The sequence below is a fragment of the Lissotriton helveticus genome, chromosome 2_1, assembly GCF_964261635.1.
Source record: "Lissotriton helveticus chromosome 2_1, aLisHel1.1, whole genome shotgun sequence".
Lineage (NCBI taxonomy): Eukaryota > Metazoa > Chordata > Amphibia > Caudata > Salamandridae > Lissotriton > Lissotriton helveticus.
This window is the reverse complement of record NC_136059.1, coordinates 1331640466-1331666817: the sequence shown is the minus strand read 5'-3', so window position 1 is coordinate 1331666817 and position 26352 is coordinate 1331640466. Positions and strand designations below refer to the sequence as shown.

Sequence of the window (26352 nt, the reverse complement as noted above, 5' to 3'; positions counted from 1 at the left end):
ATTTGTGGCATGGTGCACAGCAAAGGCTGTGGATCCCCTTTCTGCCCCTCTTTCCGAGGTTCTCCTCTTCCTTCTTTCTCTTGCCCAGCAGGGCTCTGCTCTGGGCACTATCAAGGGCTACCTTTCTGCCCTTTCCGCCTTCTTAAGGCTACCTGATCAGCCATCTTTATTCAAGTCCCCTATTGTACTGAGATTCTTGAAAGGCATCACGCACATGTATCCACCTGTTCCGTTCGTGATGCCTCAGTGGGACTTGAACCTGGTTCTGACATTCTTGATGTGTGCTCCCTTTGAGCCGCTTCATTCCTGTCCTCTCCGTCTTCTCACTTTAAAGACGGCCTTCCTGGTTGCCATCACCTCTGCCAGGAGAGTGAGTGAGCTCCAGGCTCTTTCTGTTAAACCTCCTTTCTTGTCCGTCCATCCTGACAAGGTGGTTCTTAGGACTAGGCCTTCTTTCCTGCCCAAAGTAGTTTCTGCTTTTCACATCGGGCAGTCCATCACCTTACCCTCCTTCTTCCCGCCTCCGCATCCTTCAAAAGATGAAGAGCGGCTCCATCGTCTGGACCCAAAACGTGCGCTTTCATTTTATATGGATCGCACACGCCAGTTCCGGGTGGATGACCAACTGTTTGTTGGCTACGTGGGTGAGAAGAAGGGAAGGGCGGTACAGAAACGAACCATCTCTCGGTGGGTCGTCCTGTGCATCAAAGCATGCTACTCTTTGGCTCGGAAGGAGCCTCCTGTTGGGCTGAGGGCCCATTCCACTCGGGCCACGGCGGCTACTACTGCCCTGGGCCGGGGACTCCCTTTGCAGGACATTTGCCAGGCGGCTACGTGGGCCTCGCTGCACACCTTTGCGAGGCATTACTGCCTGGACAGTCAAGTCCGGAGGGACGGCTTCTTTGGCCGTTCGGTCCTCCAGGATTTTCTGGTGTAGGATTGTATTGGTTCGCAGACCCACCACCGGGGTTGGTATTGCTGGGGTATCTATTCTAAGGTAAGGAATCTAATACTAACCTGTTTCTTTCAGATGAACAAGTTACTTACCTTCGGTAACGATATATCTGTAAGAAACAGTAGTTAGTATTAGATTCCTTACCGCCCCACCCGTCCTCCCCGTTCTGCGAACTGATACCTAGGGTTAAGGACATCCCTTTCAGGGCCCTAGTTTCAAATGGCACCAGTGTTAGTTCTCACATGGCTCTGCGTGTTCTGGCGCGGAAAAGCTGTGTGCAAAGAACTGACGTCAGCGCGAGGAGGCGGCGTCTATATACTCCAGCGACGTCATCACGGCGCACGACGCCGACGACGCGGAGCCGCAGGGTACGCCTGCAGACGACGCCTACCGACGCGCAGGGGTACTGCTACGCAAAAGTTTCCGGATCCAGACTGACGCCTGGGGATATTCTAAGGTAAGGAATCTAATACTAACTACTGTTTCTTACAGATATATCGTTACCGAAGGTAAGTAACTTGTTCGTCTCTGCCAGATACATCGTTACCGAAGGTAAGTAACTCGTACATCAAGGGCAGTAACAGGCTTTGAGGCTCGCCGCTTTGATTACAGTAAACATTAGCAATCCTGGGAAGGAGGAGGAGTGACCACCTCCCTGCCCAGATCCTTTATCTCTCATCCTGTGAACTTACTAGAATGACCAATAGGAGGGCAGACTCTTGTCTCGGTAGCAAATGGCCCGGGGGGTTGCCCCCCAAGCCACTGGGTCACTGTATCCGAGGGGGGCACCCACTCAGGGTAGCACCCCGGTGCATGACAGCTCACCCTTGACACGAGAATCATATTGGGGTAAAAAGCACAGAGTTTGAGGCCAAACACAACACAATTTGGTGGTACCCTAAATGAGCTGGCTATCTCAAGTTTGCTTGGCAACCAGCCCATTTTACTGTATGGACCGCTGGTAGCTCAAGTAAAACCTTGCTTTACTGGGTTACTGTATGGATAGTATGGATATATATGTATGAACATATAAATCCACACCTTTAATATAATGCACTGTACCTCCTGGGCTTACAAGGACAACCTTAAGACTGACTTACTTACATTAAGGCAGTGGTCTTTTTGTGCAGACAGGCTGCCCGTGCAGGGCTGCATTGGCAGTCATGCAGTCGTACTTTTACTAGGGTCACACAGGTTAGCACAATAAAGTGCTTCAGCCCAGGTGACTTCTCTTATCACCTTTGCCCGGAGTACCACTGGTGCCATATACTAGGGACTTTCAAGGTGTGATAAGTGGTGTACCAATTCACACTTACCTTTTGGGGAAAGAACACTTGCACTGGCTTGTTAGCAGGTCCCAGTGCATTATCAGGGTAACAAACCAGCATCTAGCAGTTCTAATGTGGGCGCAAAGTGTGGGGGGGGGGGAGCATCGGCAAAGTAGCCTTTTATTGAATTGTACTTCTGAATAGTTGATTTTTAAAGAGTTTTCTGAATTGCAGATTGTCTGGGTCTCTCATCAGACGAATTTTAGAAGCATGCATTCCCATTGCAAATCTGCTATGTTCATTCCTTTAAAAAGATGTTCAGGAATCTTGTAAAAGGTGGTTGAACTCACTTACTGCTTTTGGGACTCACAGTAGCTAAGAGAGATGTGGCCCGCGCCTGGAAAGACCCTAGGGCCCCCTGATAGGAGTATGGAAGAAGGGGCTAGATTTCTGCATGGGGTTAGAGCGCCCGGTGTTTGAAGCCCGAGGCTGTCCTAAGAAACACTATAAAATATGGAAGAGATGGGCGGATTATAGGGGACTGTGGCTGGAACCTCCTGTGCAATATGATGCTGATGCAAGTCAGAGACACTTGGAACCTGGGTGAGGGACAGTACACATCGAATGTTTTATGATGGTCATTTTTGTTTCAGACTATGTGGACATTGTGCAGGGACCTGGGGTGGATCCGGGGGGGGGGGGGGGGGGTGTAGCCCGGGGGGGTCAAGGTTAGCATCTTCTATAAAATTATTGTATGGATTGCCTTTCGTAAATGTTGCTCATCTGCTCGCAGCCCCTCCGGTGTATGGAGTGCTGCGCTTTCTATGCAATCTTTCAATAAAAATGTTGTTCTGGAAAAAAAAAGGTGGTTGAACAGAGGTTATTGTCGGGTACATAGTGAAGTACTAATTTTTCTGAGTTTACAGGGCTTTTGTTCAATTTTGCTTTTCTGTAATTTAGAATGTATTCATTCCACTGTGCTAGTGAGGGAATGTATTTGTTGAGTCATACTGCAGCAGTGTAACTGCTCCACAACAAGCCACCTGTAGGATGGCAATCCAAACAGGTCTTTATTGGTGGAACTTTGAACCAATTTTATTTAAGATCAGTCCAGTAGGTAAGCAGTCAATCTGTACACATCTTGACAAATTGGATTTATTGGATTTCACCCTTTGAATAAACATGTGGAGGGTTTCAATTTCTAACCTTACTGGAAAAATAATTTTGTATCTTACTTAGTTGAGAGCTTTAGCCTTGCTTGTTAACTGTTTTTTAAGTTTCCAAATATTTTTTGGGGTTGTGCTCTAAAATTGCTAAATTTAGCATTGTTCTTTTTCCACAGTGGGAGTGGTCGTGTTCCTTCTCGGTCTGTTAGAATGATCTCTCATAAAGACAAGCCTGTTCGTTTTGATTTGTGTCAAACCGGTATGTACTTCAGTGTTATCTTTTAGTATTTTTATTTTAAAGAGTTTGAGCAGTAATACCAGATTTGTAATCTGGTGTTTATTTCCCCCTCCCCCCTAAATGCAAGCTTTGAAATGTGCCTGTAGTATCTTCTGGAGGTAAAAAATATTAACTTACTTTGGATTTTGCTTGTCTAAAATACGAGCTTTGAAATTAGTCTGTAGTATTGTCTTTTTTGGGGGGGAGAAAAAGTTGGTTCATTTTGTTAACATTTCTGATGGATACTGTGTTTTTCCACCTATGTTAATAATGCTCCCTAGTCCTCGCCACTGTGTTGTCCGATTTGAGACTGTGCTTGATCTGCACAGCCGGTATACAATGACAGTGGCTGATATTCTGGACTGCCTGGCTTGCTGCTGTCCGACTCAGTTTTTTCTCCACCAAAACAATGTGTTTGGAGACAAACCAAACAGCTAACCTACAGCAGACAATGAAAATAATCGTTGCACACCAAGCCACAGGTACTAATGTTATACCAAAAGTGTATAGCCTTCTAATTGAGGAGTTGATGTCATTCTTTGAAACTCTGCTTAACTCTGTCTATAGGCATGGTGGTCCGGTCCCTAAATCCTGGAAAGTGGCCTCCATAGTCCCTTGTTTTGAAACCCTCTAAGGATCCCACTAGGGCGGATTCCTATTGGTCAATCTCACTGCTTAATGCATACTATAAGATCTTTATGAGTATTTTAGCGGGGAGGTTGGCTAAGCTCGCCCCTCAGCTCATTAACTTAGATCAGAAGGATTTTATTCCCAAGAGATATATACAGGAACAGGCCCAACAGCTAATTGGTGCGATAGATCTTGCCATAAAACGATCTGGCCCTTTGGCCGTAGTAGTTTTAGATGCCGCTAAGGCATTTGAACGAGTATGCGGGGTCTTCCTCAGGGAGGTTTTTATCTCAATGGGAAACTGTTGTGGCTCTAGCAGGTGAGCACAAATGCTAGGTGGAGTTTGTTTATTAGCAAAGCACATCTTAGTGTAATTGGTGGCCCGACATGAAATAGTAGGTTTGTTTACTGCTTTGCCTTCCTTGGCGGAAGGTGTCCCCAAGAAACTGGGTGGTGAAATGTGCAGCGTGCAAAAGAAAGGGATTTTCATGTTAAGGTCTGTGGCAGAAAGCTCGATGCTTAGCAGTCTCCCAAGGAGAAGATAATATCCATTGTATCATGGTCAAACTCACTTTTATGGTTTACCAGAGACAGGCAGCTTAAAGTATATGCTTTCCAATTCATAGTGCCTGACAGATGAGCTGCCCCTTAGAAAATACCTTGCCCTAGATATCACTGCCATATGTGTAAGGCCTGTGTGTGCAGAATTCCGGAATCCATACGGCCAATTGTCTGGGATAATTGATAGTGTTGTCTGAGCGAACCTGTACTTTACATCCCAAATGGAAAGAAGGAGCAACTTACAAGCTAAGGAATGCCCCCGCCAGTCAAGCAAGTTGATGTGCGAGCCTGACCATAGTGTTGGACTATCACAGTTGCTTTGTGAGCGCTTCCACCCTATCAGAGGGTGTCCATCACAATGGCCTCTGACTGTGAGGGATTGGATTACCTAACGTGATGTTTAAGGGGCACATCAGTAAAGGTCTAGGACAGAGTGAACGTTTTCCATTAACATGGAGAGGGTATTCTAGTGCTGTAGCTCTAGTGCTGTAGCCACTGTTTCCTCAGACACAACTGAAGCAGCCAGCAGGTGAATAACAAGCAGAATCTGAGCCTTATTCTGAAATATGAGGAATATGCCTTAATTGTACAAGATTCTCTGATGTGGAGGAATGGCATCAAGCAGGTTGTGTCCAGAACCATTCAAGTGAATGGCAGCCTGGGAGTCGGAATGAGTTGGGACTTCTCTTGGCTGACAGCCCAGCTATTGGAGCGACACAGTGCACTTGATGTAGTCTAAAGACTAGCACTTTGTTTTCCTGGCAGCACAAGTATGTCTTTCAAGCATTGAAAAACATAGACAACCAGTGTTGTGTGGTTCCTGTAGACAATATACAGGATCTGCGTGTTTAGACAACACACACTTTAGGATTGGTGTCAGACGAACTCTGATCACCCCCACTGGGTATGTTAGCCTTTCTGTATCAGCTAGCTCACAGTGCCACTATAATCTCCTCTTACCTGGGATAGAATAGTTTCTGGCAACCTCAGAACATGATAACCCTGATCCCTCAGGTCCGTGGAAACCATGTACTACCTTTCGCTCAGTCACTTGTGCTTCCTTAGTTTCTCTCAGAGAGATACACCAAATAAAACAAGATGGGCATTTTCAAAAATCATTTATTGAACAGTTGTTATTCTGGTGTAGAATAGATGTGCTGCAACAACCGTTAGACAGTATAGGATATAAATGATTAACAGTACTATGAAAGTAAAAGGATGGTATATGTCTACCATCTTACTAAAATCATGAATACATTCAAGTATTTAAAACACATCATAAAAGATGAGTACTCCTACGATGTCTCACTTTCTAGATGTACCTAAATGTACCTAGCATGGGTGTAGGTGTTAAGCCAAGAATTTATCTACAATCTAGTCCACCCCATTACCTAAAGTGAGAGTGTGGGACCCCGTTCTGGTCTCGAGTTGGACACCCTGTAAGGGTTGCTAGACCACTGCGAACAGCAGCGTCTGTATGCAGGAACTTCAGCATCTCTGGTCAATGTGTCGGCCCGGGAAGTCTCGATCTCCTCTAGCTATCTTAGCAAAATGTGATGTATATATACCCATATGTCTCCCCAGGGGTCCTACCTTACTGTGTCGGCCTAAGGATGACGTCGGGCCTGAACTTTGTACATAGATTTTTTGCAGGAGGTGGTAGTCCAGCTGTGCTTTCAAGAAACCTCATGCATAATGTATGAGATTTCGAACTAGGGAAAACCCACGCTCTGAATGCAGTGTAATATCTAGGTAAAAGATTAGTCCCTGTAAACCGTGAGAAGTGTAATGTAGGGAGAGAATATAGGTGAGGGTATCAAGTTTACTGAGGCCTATATTATAGTACCTATTTGGAATATAACACCGCAACTTACGTGAAAACTCAACCTGCAGTCGGTATGCCAAATGACAGTACTTCAGATTGCTAGTGCTGGGACACTGCTGTGAATCGGAGGTAGCATCTGAGAGCAGAGAGGATCCAGCACATGTGGTAGACACCCTGAAGTTAAAGGGATGTGATCCATTACTGTGCATTCAAGGCTATGAGGAGCTGATTTGGGAACAGTATTTTGATATTCTCCTGAGACACAAAGCAATTCAAGAGTCAAGCAGTCTAGAGGAGTTCAACTGGTAAGAACAGTTGAATCCTATGCTCCTTTTCTCCTGCAATACCACTTCTTGCCCATGTCTGGAGCAAGGGCAGTACCTCTGCTTTTAGTATTGAGGCATGGGCAGAGCTCTTCTTGATGGAAGGCAGTCGGTCTGGAGGAATAGAGAGAAAGGGAAGGGAGGGAGTAAAATTGCTTACCAACTGGATTCCCAGTAAATTTAAAAGACACTCCCTCAAGCTGGGAAGCTGAACTTGGATTAATCTAAGTGGATTACAGAAGCAGATCTGGCAGGAAAAAGGTGTGCTGCAGTTTCTCTTGCTGCCGTTCTTAAGGCCCACCTCCCCCCTGAATGAAACAAAAGAACTACTGCAATTTTGAATGGGGGAGAGGGTTACCTCTACAGTGTGAGCTGTCCCCCACAAAAGTGGCAATACTGTTGGTAGAACTGTTGGGACCGTCAACTAGCATGCAGTAGTGAAACTATTCTTGTAGATTTCCAGAGTGGAGTAGATGGTGTCACCCAAGGGCCTGTCACCATTAAATCTCATATGGATTAGCGAAGCATTTGATGGCCTTAAAAAGCCTGTGGAGTGCATGCAGGTCTGTCTGCCATCGATGGGGCCTCTCTGTCAACTGAACCTGGGCTGTATTTCAAAATTTGCGAGGAGGTGTCTGAACAGTGGTTGAACTTGAAAAACCGATTCTTCATGTGTTAGGAAGGCTAATTGCAGCCAGTTTTCTCTGTAAGGGATATGCTTAGATCCAGACTTTCTGAAGTGAAAACTTTGCCACCCCGCAGAGTCAAAGTTGTTTGGGCTCAGTTCAGAGGTGCTATAGGAAAAAATGTTGGATTTTTGTTTTGCCAATTAGGGTTCCATCCACCATATTCTTAAGCGATGGATGTGTCATTAAGAAAATGTGACCGGACAGTGCAGGCCATTGTTGCTGAGCAAATGCCCTATGGGCTGCCAATCCCTAAAAGGATGTCTGCTGGGCAGCCAGACTGACTTGTTAAAAGTCAGGAGAGGCTCAAGGGTTGTTGAAGATGGTTGCAGTGTTTCCATAAGTGTATTGATTTCGGCTCCACAGACAGAAAAAGCACTTAAAGCGCAGCTTCTAATCTGATAGAGACATCTAGCCACGGATTCCTTACCTTTGAACTTCCTGGCATCATGCTTGATCCTGAAGATTTTTGATAGCCGTACCCCTGCGTGCTGGTAGGTGGCGTCGGTCCACCCCGCGTGACATCGTGGGCATCGTGTTCATTGTCATCATGACCTCTGCGTCGTCAATATAACCACCACTAAGGTGCGCTGACGTCAGTTCTTCTCTTTATGTGCCAGCCAGTGCCGCTCCGTTGAAGAGAGCTACCCCCTGTCACTTTTTTACTGAGTTTTTTCGACCTTTTGTCGACTCCTTTTGGTGTGTTAGGATGTCCAGTATGAAGACTTCGGGGTTCGAGCTGTGTGGCACCTGTCACTGCGCTTGTCAGTAACGGACTCCACCTTGTGTGTCTCTGGTGCCTGGAGCTCGACCACAACACAAAGTCGTGCTCTGATTGCCGGGCCATGACGCTTAAGGGTTTGAGGGAGTGGTCCTTGAAGCTGCTTGCGGGCTGCCATACTGTCAGGATCCATGGCGGCTTAAAGGCACAATGTAAAACTGTTGGCGACTCAAGATTCCCTCGTTGCCAAATTGGTAGAGTAAAGTCAGGGGGAAGCCCGAGCTGGACTGAAATGTGGCAAATTCGGAATTCCAATATGGCTGCCACTGGTGCTAAGCTGGCGGTCTAGTTGTTCTAAGAACTTCCGGTGAGAGTCGAGATGACGCGCGCTCAACTGTAAGAATGCGCACTTCACCGAGACTTTTACCCGGTATGGTTCGCAGCAAGAGTCTCCCTCACAAAAGTTGTTTAGAGTTATAGTTATTAAAGAAAAAAGTATCTCCAGAGTATTCCTGAGCTAGGAGGTTACAGTAAGAGACTGGAAGTGTACCTCTTAGAAGAACGCCATAGTGACGCACGTCGAGTCTCCTCAGCGGAGAACAGTTGTATGGTTAATCCAGCGGCAGTGCAGATAACAGCTACAGCGAGACCTCGGTCTCTTCAGCGGCAGTGCAGCTCCTCAGCGGCAGTGCAGATAATAGCTACAGCGAGACCTCGGTCTCTTCAGCGGCAGTGCAGCAGAACAGTTTCCAGCGAGGCTTGCCTCTTCAGCAGCAGAGCGTCGGAACGGCGGTACTGCAGCTTCCTAGAAAGAGACACACACAACGAAGCTAAGTTGATTCTCGAGTCAATATACTAAATGAAATAAGGAACTGTATTCAGTAATGAGTATACGCTTACCTGAAATATCGTCATTGTAAACCTGACAGTTGCATGCAGAGTTTGAGAAAAAGAAGACATTAAATTAGTCACAACGACAAATAGTTATTATGACAGTCACGAACATTGTCTAAGAACAGAAAAGACTTACCTGAAGATTTCCCAACGTAGTAAGGTCTTGAAACAGGACAAGCAGACTTCTCCAGAATATTCCTAAAACAATTTAAAAAGAGAAAGTAAGAAGCATACAAAAGATAATAAGCTGGTAGGTAGGGATCTGATACATTTAAAATATATAATATTAAATAAGCAAGGAATAGAATAACCTTAGTTACATGTTTTCCAGATGTAGATACCAGCACCACTAATTGAAGTTACATCACGCTTTTAAGAAGAGAAGCAGGTTATTCCAGGACCTTGGGTAGGTTATTAGGATAAATATTAGAGACAGAGTAGATGAGAGTAGGAGAAAGGAACTTATAATTCTTGTTGTGTTTTTAGTTTTCCTTAGAAATCTTCGGTGAGCTGATTACAAGCTGACAGAGGGACCAAGTGGAAACCAGAGGGTCCAGGACTGTCTCTTCTTGTTCTTTATTATTTTATCCACTTCCCCTTTCCCCCCTTTGAATTAATTAGAGTTGGAATTTATTTGAACTCTGAGGAATTTGAAGGTGGGCGTTGGGACTTAGCATCTTCTGCTCCTGAGCAAGTGTCAAGACAAGACTTGGTAAGAATTGTGGACTCTGACACATGCACTGCAGAGGTCGCCTCGTCGGTCTTGGACTAGATGAAGGTCTGAGCATCGCTCTGGGAACTTGAGGTCCTCTTCGTCAAAGTCGTCAGGTAAGGGTCACCACAAGAAGTCAAAGCATACTCAGACTTCGCCCCTTCAGCCACGCCACGAGACGTAGGAGCCTCCGCATTCTACGCCCCGCTCCGTGGAGTAGGCACCTAGGTTCCCTTCACTTCTCCCTCCCTTTGCAGGGACGGGGTCGACCCATGCCCAACTCAAGGAGTTTTACGATTCCATGTGCTGCGGGCCCCGCAGACCCAGGTGAAGGAGACCCCATGGGTCCTGTGCCTTCAACACCACGACCTCCTGTTGAACTTGTTCCGAGGTCCGGACTGGTGCTAGTTGCACCTCCACAGCGATCTCCCCTAGCGCTGTGTCTGATGCGGAGGTCTCCGGCATTTGCCGGTGGTACCTCCCCCGAATCTCATTCCAGACGATATGGAGCCAGTCTGGCACCCACCAATTCCAAATCCGGCGTCGACAGAACTTTACAACTTCATACCATCTAACCAGCCTCTTTCTGAAGGTTTGGCGTTGGGCGAAGAGGATTGGGAGGGGGGAGCAGGATCCCTTAGAAATCCTGCAGCCCCAGAACATAGACTGGTATGAGGAGCTGGGTGACGCCAGTGGCCCGGCACCTCCCCTAACCTGGCTAGGCAGGAGGGGACGTTGTTTGCTATGGTGATGCATAGGGCTGCAGAGGTCCTGGACCTCCCAGCATCCTACAGTGGTAGTCAAGACAAATGTCTTGACCGGGGCCTGCAGCCTGGTGTCTCCTCATCAGAACCCTTGCTGCCTTTTAATGAGGCCTTAACGGACGCTCTTCTGGGCACCTGATCCAAACCCAGCACAGGGGCTCCTGTGAATAGAACAATTGCCCGCCACCATCGCCCTACACCGGGCCACCCAGTTTTTCTCACTCCCCACCCCCCAAAGCTTGGTGGTCCTGCCTTCCACTTCCCGTGTCCTGTTCTCTTCCGACACTCCGGACAGGATATCCAACCGGCTGGCGACCTTTGGAAAGAAAATGTTCGAGGCATATGAGCTGCAACATGGCGCCCACAAAACAATAGCCGCAGTGTGGCGTTTGCAAGGACCATATCAGGACTCACAGGGTTTACCAAAAAGCTGGGGGCCAAACCGGTAGAAGCGATCTTAATGGTCTATAAAGCCAAATGCTTGACAGTTGCATCATATGGATGTGAAATCTGGGGTTATACAACCCAGAGTAAAATCCAGCTAATAGAGAATACATTTCTGAGAGGGGTCTTATCTGTTCCCCAGTCTACCCCTACTTTCTCTACTCATACTGAACTGGGAGTTGGATTTGTTACGGACCATATCAAAATTGCACCTTTGATATATTGGTTAAAGATCTGGCTCAATGAGGAAATTTCACTAAACCATACTATATTGAAAAACTGTTTGGCGTTGGACAAAGCCAATAAAATACCATGGTTGGCTTACATAAACTCTGGCTTTCAAAAAATAGGGCGTGCGGTCCTTTTTTCCTCACCTGAAACTATAACGAAAAAGGATATCGCACTGACAAAAAATGCTATGTCTGACCTGTTATCACTAGAGCGAGAGGAGATCGAACTGGCGAAACCAATGGTAAGAGCCAACTACGCCCTGGTTAGCTGTGCAGGCCCTGAACCCTATCTGATCACAGTGAATATCCCATACCATCGGTACCTCTTGATCAGATTTCGGCTCAACCTGATACACTATTCTTTGGGTTCCTTCCGAACTTGGTGTTCCCCAGAACAGGCAGACCCCTGTAACTGCAATCATTTCTCAAACCAGGATACATTACACTTTTTTATGTTTTGCGACTATTTTCAGGAATGTAGAAGGAAGTTTTTATTCCCAATTTTGAGGGAGGCTGGATTTACACAAGTTAGGCCAGCACTTGTGTACCTACAGCAACTAAATTCACCCCGAATAATGTTCCATGTCGCAAACTTCCTGGTTGCTGCTATCCGCATTAGGAAAAAGTCCAATATTTCAGCACCAACCCTATGCGTCTCTGATTAGAATATTTTATTTCTTGGTAAATTAGTTTTAGGGTCAAGCACATCCATATGGTAGTACCTTTTAAATGTTTTTTTAAATCTATATTTATGTATGTGTTAAAGCTATGTCAAATTGCATAAAATGAAATGTTTAAATATGTATTTTTTTCTTTTTATACATACAATCAAGTTTATAATTGAGTATCTAATTGTTACTTTGATTGTACCATGTCTTTTTTGATATTAAGTTATCGAATAAAGGAATTCTGACTGACTGACTGACATATGAGCTGCAGATTACACACTGCGCATAGATCGTCACATAGTGTTGGGCCCGGATGTTTGCAGTTTGTTTTTGTCCTGAAAAGTTCTTTGGAAGTCACAAGATAGGTGACTCCTCCTTTGGACCACATTGCGCATGGGCATTGGCTCCATCCTCAGATTGTTTTTGTCCGCCATCAGGCTCGGATGTGTTTTCTACGCTCCGGCTTGGAACCGAATTTCCTTCGGCGCGCAATCCTCACCCAGTTCGACGGTATTGTTTCGATACCGGTCGTCGACAAAGGCCTTCGGGCCTACCTGGGCCTTACTCTCTGGCTCATGGAAAGGACGCCATTCAAGAAGTGTCCTCAATGTGGGTCGAAGTTTCCCCACACAGATCTACATGAGATGTGCAACCTTTGCCTCTCACCGGAGCACAAGGCCAAAGACTGTTCCGCTTGTGCCTCTTTCCGCTCTAAGAAGACAGTTCGGGACCGACAAGCTCAAAGAACCATGGCTCGCTCGTCAGCTTCGATCCCTGACGACATCTTTGAAGGGGGCGTTGACGTGCCAGAACACCAGCGGGCCGAAGAAAGTGCCAGCTCCTCAGATGCCGAAGACTCAGACTTCGAGGACATCACTCCAGCTCAACGGGTCGTAAGTAAGAACGTCGATCCCAACCCTTCCTCGAAACCCTCAAAAAAGGCTTTGGTCACACCCTCACCTTCGTGCCCGGGTGCACACCGAGAGACTGCTTCCCACGCCCTGCCTTCGGGCCCGGCAAAGAAGCCTACTAAGCCTTCAGGCAGCTCTCGCTTGAATCAGCCTTTTCCCGGTGCCGATCCCATACCGACACCGCAGAAGAAGCCATCTTCCTCAGCCACGCCGGTTGTGCTCCGACACCCATGCACTCGGCCCCGAAGACTGGCACCGGCTCATCGATGCCAAATCCGCACTCGGAGCCGAGTAAAAAAACGCCTAAAGGTCCCGACTCACACGCTTCGTAGCTGAAAAAACACCCGGAACCGAAAAAACACGTTCCGGTAAAAGACATTTCGAAAGGTCATAGTTCCAAGCCAAAGACCCTAGACCAGCTACCGAGTCGGTGCCAAAAAAAACCTCCAGAACCGAAAACTTCAACGCCGAAGAATCTGCCCTACACAGAAGAGCTTTTCGCACTAGATCCTACTCAAAAGACTTTTGTAAAGGATCCTAAGACTGGCCAACTAGCTCTTAGCTCCAAGAAGAGACCACTAGAGGCGCCTGCAACTCCTCCTCTTCCAAAAAAGAAAAGAGACATTGCAACCTCTCCATTAAGGGTCCCTTCTCCACCACCTTCCCATACTATTCCTCCTCCACCACATCATTCGCCTACACCATCCACGAATCCAGATGATGATGTAATTACAGACTCTGATGACACAGGTGGGGGTGCACATGCCCCAGTAGGAACACTATAGGTTTTAACCTACTAGTTCAGAGAGCTGCCCAGTACCATGGGGTTGACTTGCACACCGATGCCGTGGAGGAAGATTTCTTATTGGACACTTTTGATACTACACAAAGGTCCACTGCCATTTTGCCAATGCTTAAAGGGGTCATTAATCACGCAACAGAGGTATTTAAAGATCCTGTCAGGGCTTGAGCCCTCAAACCTCGCATTGAAGAAAAAATACAAAGCTGCCCCTACAGATCCAGTTTATATTAGAGGTCCAGCACCACTAGATTCTTTAGTAGTATCTAATGCACGTAAACGTGCTAATTCACAAACATCAGGTCAGGCCTCACCACCAGATAAAGAATCTAAACTCCTTGACGCCTCTGGTAAGCGCACAGCGTCACAGTCAGCTAACATATGGCGCATTGCCAATACTCAAGCGCTGTTGGCAAGGTATGGCAGGGCACATTATGATGAACTAGAATCCATAATGCAGCATCTACCAGATAAATATAAAAACAGGGCCAATGAACTCATACAGGAAGGTAAAAATATCACTAATACTTCCATTCGTTGTGCCCGAGATGCCGTAGATTCTGCCTCAAGGGCAATTAATACTAGTGTCCTTCTGCATAGGCATGCCTGGCTACGTATTTCAGGTTTCAAACCTGAAGTGCAAAATTCCATCCTCAATCAGCCATTTGATGAGCAACACCTATTTGGCCCTAATGTCGACGTATCTTTAGAGAAAATGCAAAAAGACACAGTCACAGCTAAATCTATGGAAGCCTTGCAATTGCAAGCTCCCAGACGGTCTTTTCGTCGCTCATCATATAGAGGCAACACAAGAGGCTACGCCTCCGATAGCCCCTCCACTTTCTATAAAACCCCTAGTCAATCCACATTCACTAAGGGCTACCAAAGGTGGGGTTATAGGGGTAACAACAACAAGGGCAGAGGCAAAACCAACAACTCCCCCTCTACCTCCACCCCCACCCCTACCCAATGACTTTCCTTCGCTTCCCCCCACCATTCCACTTCTGTGGTGGGAAGACTGCAACAATTCCTTCCTGCCTAGACCAACATCACATCAGACAGGTGGGTGCGACAAATTATTCAATCAGGTTACTGTCTAGAACTAACATCTACCCCCCAAACATACCACCCAAACAGCGTCCAATGTCACAAGAGCATCTATCACTTCTAAAGGAAGAAGTAATATCCTTGCTAGAAAAAAGTGCAAAAGAACCAGTTCCTCTGCACCAACAAAACAAGGGAGTTTACTCACTATACTTTCCTATCCCAAAGAAGGACGGCTCTCTAAGGCCTTTTCTAGACCTCTGACCGCTAAACATATACATACAGTCAGACCATTTTCACATGGTCACACTCCAACAAGTCCTTCCTCTCCTGTTACAAAACAACTTCCTTGCTACTCTAGATCTCAAGGACGCATACTTCCACATTCCCATTCACAAAGCTCACAGGAAGTATCTCAGATTTGTAATAGACGGGTAGCACTATCAATTCAAAGTACTCCCATTCCGAGTCACAACAGAACCAAGAGTATTCACCAAGTGCCTTGCAGTAGTGGCGGCACATTTTACGAAGACAACACATCCATGTCTTCCCGTACCTCAACGACTGGCTCATAAAAGCCAGATCATACAACCAGTGTGTGGAGCAAACCCATGCCACCATCCAACTGCTCCACAACTTGGGGTTCACAATAAACCACACCAAGTCTCATCTGCAACCATCCAAAGTACAACAGTACCTCGGTGCCACAATAAACACCTCAAAAGCGCTAGCTTATCCAACTCCAGTAAGGATAGCCAGCATGCAAACTCTTCTCACAAAGTTTCAGCCACAACACTCACTTCCAGCAAGAGTGTTCATGCAACTCATAGGGATGATGGCCTCTTGCATTTTCATAGTGCCCCATGCAAGACTTCAAATGCGTCCTCTTCAAGAGTGCTTATCACGTCAATAGAACCAGGCTCAAGGTCAATTAACAGACCTAGTGTTGGTAGACGGTCGGACTCATCGCTCTCTGCAGTGGTGGAACACCAAAAACCTTTCCAAAGGGCGACCATTCCTAGAGCCAGTTCCTCAAATAGTCTTAACTGCGGACGCATCGCTCTCCGGCTGGGGGGCCCACCTACTGCAACACGCCATGCAAGGCAGGTGGATACGACAACAAAAGTTACTCCATATCAATCACCTGGAGGTATTAGCTATATTCCTAGCACTGAAAGCTTTCCAAAAGCAAGTTTCAAACAAAGCTGTGTTAGTCCGCATGGACAACATGACAACCATGTATTACATACAGAAACAGGGCGGAACACACTCCCTGCAACTCTCTCAACTAGCACAGGACATGTGGCAGTGAGCTATACCTCAAAACATATTCCTTCTAGCCCAGCATGTTCCAGGAGTACAAAATACCATAGCAGATCTGTTAAGTCGTCAGACACACAGACCCACGAGTGGGAACTTCATGCGCAAGTTCTTCAACCATTCTTTCACATGTGGGGACAACCTCATATAGACCTCTTTGCCACCCACGAAAACGCCAAATGCCCAAGCTTCGTCGCCAGATATCCACACCCACTGTCCAAAGGCAATGCGATATGGATGAACTGGTCAAACAGATTTGCGTACACTTTTCCACCTCTACCACTCATGCCACTAGTAGTACGCAAACTACAGCAGCATTCTCGGACTCTCATCCTAGTTGCTCCAACGTGGGCCAGACGGCCGTGGTACACCACACTTCTACAACTGTCTGTAGTACCGCAAAAATTATACCTGTCTCCACACCTTTTAACACAGAACCGTGGAGAGATCAGGCCCCCGGACCCAGCTCAGCTCAACCATGCGATCTGGCTCCTGAAACCCTAGAATTTGGATATCTTAACCTTCGTCCAGACTGCATCAATGTCATAAAAGAAGCTACACGTCTAACCGCTAGAGCATGTTATGCAGCTAAGTGGAAACGCTTTGTAATATATTGTCACAACAACAACATTAATCCCCTAGATGTTTCTATTCAACACATCATAGGATACTTACTGCACCTCCAAAGATGTAACTTAGCCTACACGCCTATTAGACTGCATCTTGCTGCAATAGCAGCATATCTGCAAAACAGACAGTATCTATCTCTGTTCAGGGTGCCTGCTATTAAAGCCTTTATGGAAGGCCTTAAGAGAATTATTCCTCCCAGAGTACCACCTTCACCTGTGTGGAATTTAAACATTGTTCTCACATGGCTAATGGGATCTCCCTTCGAACCCTTACATAAATGTGAACTACAATTTCTTTTTTTTAAATTCTTTTTATTAAACCTGAACAACAAAAACAAACAGAAATTACCTTCGTGCCATAGGTATCCGCAAATCATAATCGGAGAATGTAGTTTCTAACATTACAGAATCATGAAAGAGTGTGAAAAGTGGGCTCAGGATTCATCCATGTCCTCCCGAACTGGATCTATTTCTGGCGGCGTACAAATATCCCCACGGTATGCATTCCAAGCCTCCCATATCTTCCCCCATTTGCGGGGTCTCCCTCTGGCCACATACAAGGATCTCTCCCGAAACATACACCAATTAAGGTCCTCCATCCATTTCCCAAGCTGGGGAGCTCGACCAGCACCCCATAATTGTGCAATGTTTCGCTTGGCAACCATACATGCGAGAGTGACCCAAAGTTTACCATGGCTCGAGAGGTCAGAAGGCTCCCATACATTAAGTAGGCAACGACGTGCCTCAAGTGCAATCTGTACTCCCCACACCTCACTCATTTTCTCATGAATCTTGATCCAATAGTTATGGATCTCCGGGTACTCCCACAACATATGCAACAACATATGCAAAAACGTTCCAATCATACCACATCCCCATAGGCAATCTGCATTTGAAGCAAGCCCCATCCGACACAGCCCCGGACACAGCCCCGGACCCGTGATGTAGGACCGGTGGAGAATCCTAAGCTTTTTGTTTATGTAGCAGTGCCCGTGGAGTAAGAATCCTACATCTATACTCTACCTCCCCCCCATTGTTTTTTTCGAATCCTAAGCTGCACCAGACGGAGTCTCATGGAAATCGCCACTTCCCGAGGGGAAGACACGGCCTCCCCCCAGTCTTCGTCATCCAAAACCAAGCCATCAGCAACCCATTGTTCCCGGACTTTCACCAGGGGATCCTCAGTGTGATTGCCCCTGACATTAACCCCAAGGCACTTAGCATTGTCGAACCCAGTCAATTCTTAAGCAAGACTTATTCTATTTCATCCCCCGCTAATAAAACCATGGGCCCGAACTACCCCCCCATAAGTCAACCGGTGCCTCTCGAGCCTACCCCCGTATCTCTGTTGCTTCAGGCCTATCACTTATTACCGCGATCTCCTGGAATGTGGCAGGTCTAGCCAGCAAATTAGTATGCACAGAGTGGGGTTCTTACATCAGCTCCAAAAATATACTACTCTTTCAAGAGACCTGGGCACGCGAGGAAATATTATATCCGGGCTTTGCTTCCTTTTTCAAAGCCGCTAAATGGGGGGGCAGGGGTAGGCCGTCGGGGGGACTCACGACATGGATAGCCACCGACTTAGGATGTAAAGCCTCCTATTTAGAGACCGCCTCCGATGATATATTGGCTGTCTTACTTGAGTGGCCAGACTCCACGAAGTTGCTAGTCATTAACATCTACTCTAGGCCAGTACCAATGCATAAAGAATCGGGGACTATAGACGAGTTATCAGTGCTCTTAGAAGGCACTCCCACCGATTTAGCATGCCTGGTAGGAGGTGACTTTAACTGTCACTATGAACCACTGCCTGGATTACGTGATGGCCCTTCACACGAGGAAGACCTTTGTTGGTTTATTCCCGAGACAGTGGCACCACCTCCTAGGGCCTGGACCCCCCTGGCCTTGCAGATAACTGCCCTCACCCTTAACCTAGGTATAAGGGCGTGCAATGGCCGCTGTAAATCAGATATACCCAGTAGCCATACTTATAACAAAGCAGGTAGGGAGTCTAGACTAGACTACATTATGGTCAAACTGTTTATGTGGCCAGCAATAGTTGACTTTAAAGTCACTGAAAGAACGGACAGTGACCATAACGCCCTGGAACTGACCTATTCCCTGCCTGTGGGGGAGGTTATCTCCCATGGATCGGATAATGGTAAGGCGGGCCTCCTACTGGAAAATAATCGGAGGAAAGTCAAGTGGGAGAAATTGGTCAACAGCCCAGACAGAATACCCAGACTATACGAAAGGATTATACCATTTCTGGAGAGAGCCTTCCAGCTAGGAAGTGAAGTTTCTGATGAAACCACCAGAGGCAATCTCGCACAAATACATGCAGACACCATTTCCACCCTAGAACAGGATTTGTTCTCATCCCTTGGGAAAGGGAAAGGCCCCACACCCAAGATATCGTGGTACAACGCCGCTTGTAGGGATGCTAAGGCCCACCTGCTACTTGCTATAAAGGGACGCCTTAACCGCGAAGAAATCCGCGATAGGAGAAGATTATATAAAACCCTTCTTGCAAATGCGTGGGCTGAATGGGACCAAAATTATTGGGAGAATCTCACTAATACACTGACAATCAGAGATTCTCGCAAATTTTGGCGTTTAGTCGCGAATGGTACGGAGGATTTATCCTCCGCCATAGAGCCCAACATAGCTCAATCGGCATGGCAGAACCACTTCGAGACACTATACGCGTTAGGGGGGGGGAGACCAAAATAACGATGGCATTTTAAACATAGCCAGTCCCACAGGGGCCCCTTTCACTGAAAAAGAGGTGAGGGAGGCCATTAAAAACCTAGCCGCAGGAAAAGCCCCGGGCCTCGATGGAGTCCCAGGGGATTTGTTCAAACAGGAACCGATGATATGGACACCATACCTTACATTGATATTCATTGCTATTCTAGGGGGAATGGAGGTGCCCGACACTTGGCGGGGAGCAGAGGTGGTCCCAATTTATAAAAAGGGATCCCCCCTGCTTCCCGCGAACTATCGCCCCATCAGTCTTATCGACATATCGCAAAAACTTTTCGGTAGACTGATTCTGAATAGATTACAGGCATGGATAGAAGAGATGAACATTCTATCTCCCTACCAGGCAGGATTCAGGCAGGGTGTATCGACCATAGATCAAATATTTAGACTAAATCTCCTTTACTGGAGAACAGCTATAATCGAGGGCGGAACTCTCTACACTATTTTTGTAGATTTACGCGCCACCTTCGATTTGGTACCCAGAGAGAGGCTGTGGAAAGTGATGGAGGAGCTAAACGTCCCAGGTGACATATTGGCAATCCTAATGAGGCTCCATCATAACAACTATGCCCGTGTAAGATGTGGCAAAGGTGGCAAGCTAACCGAAAGGTTCCCCGTTCGCAGAGGGGTGAGACAGGGTTGCGTGCTGGCTCCGACCCTGTTCTGCCTCTTTGTGAACGGGGTGGTTGCCCACCTAAACAGGATTGCCAATACTGACGCACCAAAGTTGACAGGCAGCAGGGTCCCTGCAATCATGTTTGCAGATGACACCCTGCTGCTGTCTAAATCCCCTATGGGGATCCAACGTATTCTGGACGGCTTTTTAGAATTTTGCTCTGAACGTGGTTTAGAAATAAACCCACAAAAAACTAAATTTATGATCTTAAATCCAAACCCCCAAAATCGAGTCCCACCCAGGATAGGCTCAGTCCAACTAGAACGTGTGCGCAACATTGAATACTTGGGGATCACTTTAAACGAATACCTAACGTGGACGAGTCACCAGACTAAAGTGACCATCAAACTGGCACAGTTGGCGGGTGGCACTATGCGTCTGGCGAACAAATCATTCTATCGCCCACTAACCCCAATCATGCACATTTACAAAATTCAAGCACGGGCGGGTGTCACATATGGGGGTGAGCTGTGGGGTCACTCCCAACTACACAAATTACAGTTAACAGAAAATAAATTTTTGAGGCAGGTCGTTGCCCTTCCCCGGAGCACCCCTCTATTCCCCCTCAGACTAGATCTGGGAATTCGACCAATAACAGAGGAGCTAGGACTTAAACCCCTAACCTTCTGGAGGCGGTTGTGGTGTAGCCCATACCTCACAAATTACAGAGAGGAACTACAGGAATTTCTGGAGCTACGGAATGCCAAGAGGATCCCTTGGATGATCTATGTCAAGGGAATGCTAGAGGAGATGGGATACCCGGAACTATGGACGGATCCTGCAAACTCTTGTATAAAGATCCCAAAAAAGGTATTAGCGACAGCATATTACGAACTGATGCTGACAAGAGCTATTAATGCTACTCGTGAAGGATCCTTGACACATTTGTTCCTGAAAGTGAAAGACTCTTATAGCCTTGAAAGCATTCTAGACGCAATCTCACCTGTACTAACGAGAAAACTATTTTTACAATGGAGATATGGATGCCTCCCCCTAGCTTCATTTACAGCGTCATGGCAATCTCGCTCCACCGTAGCAACCTGTCCTATGTGTGCTCATCAGAAGGAGGACGACGTTCACGCTGTCTTTTTCTGTAAAGGCTACGAGAGGAGTAGGAAATACTGGTTAGTCCCGCTACTTAGGAACTTGGGCTTTAGATCCTCCCAACCAGCCTACAGAGTTTTAAAGTCTGACCTCTCTCCCACTCTAGTTTTTGCCTTATCGAAATTTCTGACTTCCATGTGGTACATCCGAACCCGAGCGATGAAAAGACTTGTATAAAAAAAACCCCGTTGAATGAAATATATTGATTTATCTTCCCACATGTTTTAACTGTCTTAATACTGGATAACATCATGTTTAATAAGCTTTTAAGTTGTATATATGCTATGTATCTTTTATGATCTGTGATCGAAATAAAGATTTTTGAAATGAAAAAATGATTGACCAATTTCTTATAAACCAGAGAAATCGCCTTGGTAGGAAGGTACCCATCCAAAATTCGATCCTCCAGCGGAGAGGCCACCGGCGGCTTCACATCACGTGGGATAGCCGCCGCCAGTGCATGCTTAATTTGTAAATAACGATACCGCTCACTCTCATTCAGTTGGTGTCTGGCTTGCAATTCCTCAAAGGTCAATATTCCCTTCTGGCCCCACATGTCTCGGACCAGCGAGATACCAATCAGGTCCCAGCGATCGAAACCCTTCGATTTCCACAGACCACCCAAAGCTTCCGAGTTCCACAATGGCGTAGCCATTGTTATCTTACCCTCCCAATTGAGAGCACGGTTAGCCTCATGCCACACCCGCGTCGAGATCGACGTTGGACCCAGCAGAGGAAACCTGCCACGTCTAGCATACAGGACCCTAGTGTACTCACCCCCCGGCAACTGGCCACGATCCGGGGTCAACCGGAGAGCCATAGATTGCATGATTGACAGGGGCTAATTGGGAGGCCCAGTAATATTTCCTGATATTGGGCAAACCAATCCCACCATCGTACCAGGGCAACATCAATTTGGACAGTGCAATACGCGGTTTCCCGCCCCAGAGAAGTTGACGCTGCAATGATTCTATCTCATTAAAATAAGAAGAGGGTACGGGGTCAAAGGAGTTCTGCAAGGCATGTAAAAACCGGGGTAGCGGCATCATTTTAAACAAAACCGCCCGACCCAACAGGAAAGCGGCAACTCCCTCCATTTTGCAATATCACAACGGAGTCTGGCCAAGGGGGGACCCAAATTGGCATAGGATCTTTTGAGACGTGGATTCCAAGGTAGCGAAAACTTACCAATTCGACTTTTACCGGACAGTTTGCTGGCATTCTAGGGGGGTCACCACTCAACACGAAATAGACCGACTTCGCCCAATTGATAGCAAAGCCCGAATATCTCCCATAAATTGCCAAGATGTCCAAAAAAAACAACAGGGACGTCCGGGGGGAGGTCAGGTACATGAGAATATAATCCGCGTAAAGCGAAATTTTATCCTCCCACTCCGGGGTCCTTCGCAGCCCTTTAATTGATCTGTCCCATCGTACCCAAGCCGCAAGCGGCTCCAGGGCCAGGGCAAACAAGAGTGGTGAAAGGGGACATCCCTGACGGGTGCCCCTCCCCAGCTGGAAATCGCGGGACTTATGGTTATTCACCACCACCCGGGCCAACGGAGCTGAGTACAGAAGACGGATCCAACGTATAAATTCTGGTCTGAACCCTAGCTTCTCCAACACCGCAAACAGGTAAAACCATTCCACCCTGTCGAACGCCATAGTAGCGTCTAGCGACAGAAGCACCGCCGGCTCGTGAATGCGGGAAGCACCCGCCACCACGCCATGGAGTCTACGAAGATTAAGAGCAGTATTACGGCGCGGCATGAAGCCGGACTGGTCCGGATGTACCAGTGCTGCGACAACCTTCACCAACCGGTTGGCAAGTAACTTGGCCAGGACCTTGGGCTCCGCATTTAGGAGGGAAATCGGTCGATAGGAGGAGCACTCCAACCGAGGCTTGCCCTCCTTATAAATTACAATGATATTGGTGATGCGTTGATCATAAAATAGTGCACCACTTTCCCTACTCTCAAGATACATGTCTTTTAGAAACGGGGCCAGACGGTCTGCATGCAGTTTGTAAAGTTCTATAGGGATACTGTTCGGGCCCGAGGCTTTTCCGGAGTGAACCCCCCGGATAGCCATCGCGACCTCGTAATTCGTGATGGCGGAATCCAGAAACTCCCTATGCTCAACTGACAAGACGAGCATTGGAATATCTCGGATGACCTCCGCATTCTCTTCCACTGTGTACTGTCCCGTCGAAGTATAGACCTCCTCGTAGTATCGGGCAAACTCATCCACTATACTCTGTGGATCCGTCGTGACACCCGAGCCCGCAAGCTGCAGCTCAGGCACCAGACGAGACCCCCAGTCACCCTTCTCCAACCACACAATCAATTTCCCAGCCTTATCACCATGTTCATGAATTCTACTTTGTGTGTTGGCATGTTGCTCCCTCGCCCTATCACGCGCCAGGTATTTGTATTCGTCTCTGAGGAGACCGAGGCGGTGTACCGCCCCGGATCCCCATCAGTGGCAACCTCCCTTTCCAAGGCCGATAGCTCCGCCTCTATCCTGTCGATTTCCGCCCTACTCCTCTTTTTCTGCCCAGAGATTAGGGAGAGCGCCTCCCCCTGACTACAGTTTTGTAGGCCTCCCAGAGGGAGCAGCCAGAATCGACTGTCCCCGCGTTCTCTCGGAAATAGCTATCCGTAACCCGTACTATCTCCTTTTTGGTAGTAGGGTCTCTCAACCGCCAAACACTAATTGGGGATATCCTAGCCACATTACTCTGTCCGATTTTCAGTTGAAGCCAAATCGGCGAGTGATCAGACACCCCTCTAGCCAGATGACTCACTTCCTGAACAAACATCGCCTGCGACGCAGGCACCAACACATGGTCAATCCTGGAGAAAGAGTGATGTGCCGCAGACACATGTGTATACTCCGAGTCACCAGGGTGCCGGAGTCTCCACCCATCAACCATGCTAGTTGCAGAGACAAAATCCGACACCTATCTACGAGAGGGCAACAACACACGGGAGGGGTACCTGTCCAGCTCACCATCCATCACAGCATTGAAGTCTCCCCCTAACACCATGATACCAATGGGCAATGACAAAAACACCCTGCTCAGGCCGCGAAAGGTGTCTGTCTGCAGCGCGGGGGGGAACGTATATTGAAAGGAACGTGACAGGCCTACCCTCTCAAGGCCCCGAGATGCCGACATATCGGCCTCGATTATCAGACCAAGTCGCTTGTATAGTGAACGGAAAGGAGTTCTTCACTAAAATCCCTACCCCTCTAGAACCTGAGGTAAAACCCGCATGAGCCACCAATTTATACCCTCCCCGGTGCAGCGCCATACATCGCTTACCCATAAGATGGGTCTCCTGTAACAATACCACATCTGGCGATCGTCGTCTGATTAGCTGCCCCACCATAGCACGCTTGATCTCATCTCCCAAGCCATTCACATTCCAACTGAGGACGGATATACCCAAGCCCAACCTAACGGAAGCCAAACTCATCCCCCGAGAATTCTGATGCTTTCAGTGACACCCATAGCAGACACAGGTCATAAACAAAACACAAACCATCAATCAAAAAACCCCTAAACCCAACTTTCCAACCCCCCTCCCTGCACCCCTGCATGCAACGTATGCACATCTCCAACTAGCAGTGTGCCTGTCTCCCCAAGACTAACTACGGAATCTAAACGTAGAAAACGGAGGAGGACCTTGCAACAGGCCACCAACCTCCACAATCCCAACCCATGATCAAACCCCATTAAGAATGTTCAATAAAAAACCAAAAATGTTAAATATATCGATGGGGGAAAGAAATCGCCCCAGTCAAACCAGCACCCCCACCACCTTAGTCAAATCGACACGAACAGAAGGAAAGTCACTGTTCCTCGTTTTCCGCCCGGTTGTCTCCCTCCGTATCTGGCACCTGAACACGGTCCAGCCAGTCCACAGCAGCCTCAGGATTGTCAAAAAAACAAGTTTTCCCTTCATGCTCGATCCGAAGGCGGGCCGGGAACAGCATGGAGTACTTGATTTCCGAGGCCCGCAGCTGCCTTTTAATTGCCATAAAACCCTGCCGTTGTTTCTGGACTGTCTGGGTGAAGTCAGGGAAAAAGAGCAAGGAAGCGTTCTCGAATGCCAGAGGTCCGGAGGATCTTGCCGTCTGTAGGATGGCGTCCCGATCCCGAAAGTTCAGAATTCTTGCTATCATGGGACGAGGGAGCGCCCCTGTCTTCGGGCGTCCACCGGGAACTCTATGGGCTCTTTCCACCGTGAAAAAGATACTAAGGCCCTTGGGTTTCAGGTGGTTCAGGATAAGATCCTCCACAAAGAGATCTGGGGCCTGTCCCTCCGACCTCTCCGGTACGCCTAGGATGCGGACGTTATTGCGTCTCGCTCGTCCTTCATATTCATCCAGCTTTCGGTCACATTGAGTCCGAGACGCCTTCAGGTCTCTCACCTCCCGCTGAAGTTCCGACACATCATCTATGAGGCTCGATGTTTTAATCTCAAGTGTCTTGACCTTCTCCGTGGTTTTGGTTAGGTCCGCACGGATGAGGCCCACTTCGATAGTCACCGTGTCCATTTTGGAGTCCATCCTACCGAGGGAAGACTGGACCCCGGTGATCGCTGCCATCAGATCCTTCATCGTCGGGTCCTCTCCGGAGGGGTCACCCTCTTGGCCACCCGCATGAGCGCGCTTCTCGTCCACCGGGGAACCCTTGGAAAAACTGTACTTTTCCAGTCTATTGGACTGAACCAGTCTGGTAGTCCTCAATGTTTTCGGTGGTGGCTGTTCGGGGTCCCCTCTCGCCGCCATTCTCAACCCCTTATTCGGACACCACCTCCGCTGATCGAACAAGGCCGAGCCAATATATCGCCAAGTCAATCAAAGCCTGTCGATCGTGGGTTGTTCCATTCCGGCAGAGGAGCACAGTGTAAACAAGTCTGAGAGGGGGACCCGGAGGCACCGCAGATGCGACACAACTTCCGTGGATC

The 26352-nt window shown here is 47.6% G+C and overlaps 1 protein-coding gene across 4 annotated transcripts in view; it reads left to right on the top strand.

Moving 5' to 3' along the window:
* Positions 1 to 26352, top strand: part of CENPC (centromere protein C) — a 1220926-nt gene that overhangs the window by 819419 nt on the left and 375155 nt on the right. For all 4 annotated transcript variants that reach the window (XM_078676246.1, XM_078676245.1, XM_078676249.1 and 1 more), the window contains one exon: positions 3566 to 3648. In XM_078676246.1, the coding sequence (XP_078532372.1) occupies positions 3566 to 3648 (83 nt within the window). The remainder of the gene's footprint in view (positions 1 to 3565; positions 3649 to 26352) is intronic.